The sequence below is a fragment of the Pleurodeles waltl genome, chromosome 11 (assembly GCF_031143425.1).
Source record: "Pleurodeles waltl isolate 20211129_DDA chromosome 11, aPleWal1.hap1.20221129, whole genome shotgun sequence".
NCBI lineage: Eukaryota > Metazoa > Chordata > Amphibia > Caudata > Salamandridae > Pleurodeles > Pleurodeles waltl.
In genome coordinates, this window is record NC_090450.1 from 808,716,009 (window position 1) to 808,722,008 (window position 6,000).

Genomic DNA, 6,000 nt, shown 5'->3' on the forward strand with positions numbered 1-6,000 from the left:
CCGCAGACGGCCACATCGTATACCTGGGTCCTGTTCCTCCCTCCCAGAGAACGGACACAGTACCGGTGTCTGAACGTGTAACTGAAAGCTCAAATATTGAGGGAGGGGTGCTGTGCTCCCCTCTAACAGTCTCTTGCGTTTCCTCATTTGCTATCTATGCATACATCAACCATATTTTCAGCTTTTTTTTTTTGGTCCATGCGGGCTAGAATTTTGCAACATGAATGAGTGGGTGAGTGCCCAACTGTATTTTGTTGTTTTCTTATGCAGTGTTCTCGAACTGCCATTCACTAGCTGCTATTGGATCATTACCCCTGTAATTGGGATATTTTATGGAGGCCTGAATTTAGTGTAGGTCCCAACATAGTTTGGTCCAGGAACTGTGACTGTTGCCTCCACCTTCTCTTCTTTTTGCCTATGGTGACAAATTGCAAGATGTAGTGTCTGGATCCTGCTCATTAGGAAAATCTTGGACCTTCTTTGCCCCTTGAAACCGTCACAATGTTTAGCAAAGAGAGGCCTAGTACTGATTGGAGAACCAAAACCAGCTCTAATTTTCAGAAGCAAGAAAGCTGGTTCTTCAGTTTTAGGACCTCTTCCAGTTGCAAGAACGTGGGAAAATGCCCTCTTTTGACATGGTCACCCCCACGTTTTGCCTGATGCAATTTTGACTGGCAGTGAACTGGGTTACTGCTAATCAGGTCCCCAGTACCAGATCTCGTACCCTAAAACTGTGCAATTGTTTCCCAATTGACAACACCTTTGTCGTCACTCCCACCCCCAATAAGTCCCTAGTAAATGGTGCCCCATGTACCTAGGGCATGAGTATCAAAGAGGGTCCCAAAGGGCTGCAACATGTATTGTGCCACCCTCCGGGGCCCCTTACCTAGCACATTGAGAATGCCATTGCAGGCTGCCTGTCTTAGTGGAGCTAAAAGTGAAAACAAGATATGGCATTTAGCCTGTGTGCCATGTCCCCTAAACACTGCATGCAGTATATGTAAGTCACCCCTACAGGAGATAGGGTGCATTATATTACAAGTGAGGACATATATGCAAGAACATATATTCCCCTGCTATGTCTGTCAATTCTTAGACATAGTGAGTGACCTGGGAAGCCAGTTTAACTGCATGTGCTGGATACTGGTCAATTCCCTAGCTACATGATGTCTTCACTGAAGATAGGGATGTTAGGTTTTAAACATCTCATAATAAACCCTCACTGATGCCAGTGATGGATTTATTAATACTTGCACCAGGAGGGCAACTTAGAGGTGCCACCTGTAAAACCTACCATTACCTGTGTCCTAGGAAGACTTACAGCCTTCACCCCAGCACAAGGAACTCCAGTGGACCAACTTCCCTACACCTTTGCAGGCACCTAAGAACCGCTGAAGAGGACTCCGGACCTCCAAAACCTGACACTGGACAGCACTAATGCACCCATGCCCTCAAGTAGAATTGGGCCAATGGTTCAATCGTGGTCACCATCCGCTCGAGAGACAAAGTTCATAGTGGGTTTCCCCACTGCAACCTCCACACCGATGCCTGCAGCATCTTTGTGCAGGCTCCCCTCAACCGGGACCGCCTCCAGTGATGGCAACCCTGCACCTCTACACCCAGACCAAGGAAAAGAAGACCACTGATGTCTGCATCCCCCAGGCCTGCGAGACTTGAACCTACTTTTTGGTTCATCCGGGCTGGTCCCCCAGTCCACGCCTGCAATCTGTTTATGTTCTGTGCCCGCCCCCTTCACTGCAACTGCCACCGTTGACAGACACCTGACGGTCCAAGAACCCTCTGCACCCAGGCACCCAAGACTGAGGAGAAGAGGACCACTGGTGTCCTTACATCTCCTAGCATCGCAAGAATCGAGCCACTTAGTGGCTCATCCTAGCTGGATCCCCAGTCCTAACCTGCATCCTCTTTGTAACCAGACAGATCCCCATTGTCTAACGTTTGGGCACCGAAGCTGTACTGCAGTGGTTCTCAACCTTTTGACTTCTCTGGACCCCCACTTTATCATTACTGGAACCTGGGGACCCCCACTGAATCATTATTGGAGGTTTGGTAGAATGTAAGATTTCATTCTTAATTGCAGCGGCCTATGAATGTTCCTTATAGTTCTGGCTGGGGTCCCAATTGAAAGTAGAAAATGGAAGGGCAGTACTTTTTCAATCTAAACTTATTTTTGGGTTGGTAAGTAGCCGTCATACTGCTGGATTTGCATTGAATTCTTACGGTATGTGTGGTGTTTTGAGTTTGTTGAGGTACATTGAATGTTACAGAGTGATAATTGTTAGTTTGTCATTCATATGGCACATTGTCATCACTTGAGTCTCCTGAATCTCTGTTGTTATGCCCTTGGAGGCATGTGTGGGTGACAATGGTGCTGGTTGGTGTGACCGCAAAAGTTGCTGGTACTTATGGATATAGGGAAAGTGTTAAGCAGCTACAGAGATCTATTCAGAGTATGAGGCTACTAGGTGAAATGAAAGTGCCAGCAGTGCACAGAAGGAGGGGCAGCATCAGGGAGAAAGGGAAACTACCAAGCACTTCGAGTAAAGGGCAGAGTAGTACAGCAGGGCTAGATGAGAGAGTGTGTGAGCGTTTCATGCATTGTCTGGGAGTTCATGGAGTGTGTCAAGCAGATGCAGTGCGTTATGGTATATTGATGTGGCTACTACAGGGACAGAAATATCAGACTAAAGGGCTTGTTGGTGGATGGCTTATAATGTGGGGGGTTGCATTCTATAATTTATTTAAAGATACATTGTGTTAGATTAACCTGTTCTGTTGACTGGGTGGTTTGTTTCAGAGCTGCATCCTGTTTCCAAATGATTGCCTTATATCTCCTTAGTAAATTATCCCCTACGTACTGAATATTCTTATTTCCATGGCTTAACCTCTCCCAATCCCCCGCCTTGGGACAGATGTTCAAAGGCCTTTTGCATTTCTTAACAGGCCGAATAGCAATTTTGACCCGTTAAGAAATGCAGAACAGCCTTTTCCTATGTACAGAGGCCATTAGGGAAATCGCAAAATGCAATTTGTACCCTGTAGAGATCACATTTTGCGATTCCCTAAATAGGAAATTGAAAATAGGAATTTCCAATTTGCGATTTCATGGCACGTGTATAAAGCATTTCCTAAATGCAAAATCAGCATCTAAGAAATGCAATTACCATAAACTTCAAGTCAATGGTAATCATAGGCAATTATAAATAAAAATACATTTTAAAAAAAGCACCCGAAAATGTTTTTTTTTTAAAGAGCAATAGAGCACACACATGCCCTCTGGGCATCTGTGTGCGTGCTCTACATGTGCCCCAATATTTTTGGGGTGCTTTTCGGGCAGCCTTTTGCCCATAGCCATCCTTGGTTCTGCATTTTCCAAATAGAGATTTCCTAATAGGAAATAGTTATTTGGGAAATGCAAAACCATCCCATTGTCACAAATGGCATGGGATTCCTTATTTGAGATTTCCTAAAAGCAATTCCTACTTTGTAAGAATCTCTATTAGGAAATCGGTATCTTGGTACATAGCGTTTTGCACTCCCTAAATGGCCATTTCTATGAAGTCACTATTTAGAAAATGCAAAATTGCATCTACGGACATTTGGCCCTTTGTTCCTTGGACCTAAACGTATCCTACTTAACCAGGTATCCTCCTCATAAACCCTGCTCCTTAGGCTCCCCTCCCTCCGTACTTGGTTCATTACTTTGCCTACCTGCACAGCACGCCTCTCGGCCTGATCAGATTTCTTTTTCTGCTTTTTTCCAGCTCACCCTACAAAGCACCAAGTCCCGAGTGGCGTATTTTGAGGAGCTATAGGAAAAGGATGCAGGCCTTCCTGTTTGCAACACTACAAAGGCTCTCCTGCCACGAGCAACTCATCAAAGACTCACAAAAGCATGCAGACACAAGCCTCCCTTCCACAGCTACTATTGTGGACCTACTGCTTGGAGAATCCGGCTGGACAGCATTGTCTTCAGAAACCGTTTTCATGGTTTACTCCCTATCAAGTGCAGCTTAAGTTGCCCCTCCTTGCTTCCGAAGATATTATTTCTTGCAGACCTTATTGCTTTGAGATGGTGTGCTGCTTTCCTTCTTTCTTTTCTCAGGTCCTCTTAGCCGGACTGTCCAGTGTTGCTTATGTTATGCTTGAATGATGCCATATTACCTATTAGGAGGGTGGTAAGTGGAGTGTAAAGTACCACCTTTAACATTGATCCTCTGAAAGAGAACACCGTCATTGACATACCTCCAGTAACAGAATGGATGCAGCAAATATGTCTGCATTAGTTGACTATATTTAAAGGTAAATGTTAATGGTCCTATATAATGCCATTTCTATACCCATGCACCCTCCAACTCTGCATGTTCTCCTCCTATTCCCAACACCTGCTTGCCTTCACCCACCCTGCGAGGTGAGCTCTAAGGATTAAAAAGGCACGTATGGGTGCGACTGTTGCTATATCTTTTTAATGCAGCCTGCCCACCATGCCATGGCATGGACAGAATGGGCTGCAGAGTCAGACTCGTGAACCAGGTTGAGCCTTAGAGCCATTTTGTCTTGCAAGAGTGTTTTTTTAAATGTGTGCAAGTATATGCCGCACATACACGTGTACCTCTGAAACTGAATATGTATGTCTGAAATTCAGATTCCAGAAAGTATCCAGATTGGGTCAGACACTTGGAAATCCATGTGGCCATTACTATTTTGATGCAAATTGTTATAGTGTTCGAATGAGCATCTTTTTAATGTTTTTTTGTTTTTTTTTAATTAAAAAGAGAAAAATGCCACTGATGTAGATTTTGTGACTGATGGATTGCCCCTTTTGTGTTTTTCTGATGGTGAGCAAGTAAAATAATGTAACTACATGCAGGATGCAACCATTTCTCGCGGTCAAATAAGGATGTATTCCCTAGAAATATTTAAATGACAAGTCTGGAGCCTGCATACAGGAAATGTGGAAAAACGGATTGGGAATTATGGTAGCATCCTGTGCTAATGACTATGTTATCGTCTTAAATGTTTTGTAAGTGTGGGTCTGTGCTTGCATTTCTCTCTTAAGCATGGGCACAAGGCTTTCCAATCAACACATACCTTACTGAACAGTTTGGTTATCTGGGAAGAGAACCGAAGGTTGACATCCTTATCACAATATATAGATCTGATTCCTTTTCTTGGCAGCTCCAAACAAAGCACTTGTCACAAATGTTTGAGCACTTGAGTTGAATCTGATGTGCAGAAAAAAAGTACTATCTGATGGGAGACTTCTAACTGCAAATTCCTCACCTTAGAATATTCCCCACGCGTCCGAGTGGATCTGGAAAATCTTGAGCAGTACCTCTGCCAGCCTGTAGATGCATCGATCAGCTCCATGTAAGTGCCATCTGCGTTGGAAGTGATATCGCTGTGTCTTCATAAGTGCCACTCTAGCACGTAGACATCAGTTTCTTGCCAGGCCAAAAGCATCAATCTAGAGAGCTACCTTGCCCACTTTTTGAGCAACGTTTTGTTGGGTATTCTATTTTTGACCTTACTCCTTGTGTGTTGGGGACATGTCCCCTGTGAAACCTTTTAGTTTCAAGCCTTGTGGGGATTGTCACCATCAGATGTTGGTGTTAGATCCCACCGGGTTTGCCTCTGGCGCCTGGGTCAGAGCATTAGCCCCAAGGCCTGTATTTAGTGCAAGTCTATGTACCCAAAAGAGATTCACAAGCGGGCAATGAAGTGCCTGGCGGCAAGGTAAAAGAATGCTCTGGTTCGTTCTTGGTCAAGATCTCGTTCCTGTGGGCGTTCTCAAGGCTGGTCCATGAGTTGTTCCTGCAGATCGTCTTCTTCAAGATCCAAGACCTTCTCATCAAAGTTGGGTAAGTCCAAGAAGCACAAAAAGAAGTTGAAGCATTTTGTGACTTCACCTGTTCAACCTCATAATTCTAGGCCCTGCTCCTGCACTCCACTCAGAGCCAGCATGAGGATCCACCCTCT

At 44.7% G+C, this 6,000-nt stretch overlaps 1 protein-coding gene across 2 annotated transcripts in view; it reads left to right on the forward strand.

Moving 5' to 3' along the window:
- NF2 (NF2, moesin-ezrin-radixin like (MERLIN) tumor suppressor) overlaps positions 1-4,808 on the forward strand; it is a 468,843-nt gene extending 464,035 nt beyond the window's left edge. For both annotated transcript variants that reach the window (XM_069214589.1, XM_069214587.1), the window contains one exon: positions 3,786-4,808. Coding sequence is in view for 1 of the 2 variants with exons in the window: in XM_069214587.1 (XP_069070688.1) it covers positions 3,786-3,836 (51 nt within the window). In the remaining variant the exon portion in view is untranslated. The remainder of the gene's footprint in view (positions 1-3,785) is intronic.
- The last annotated feature ends 1,192 nt before the right edge of the window (positions 4,809-6,000 follow it).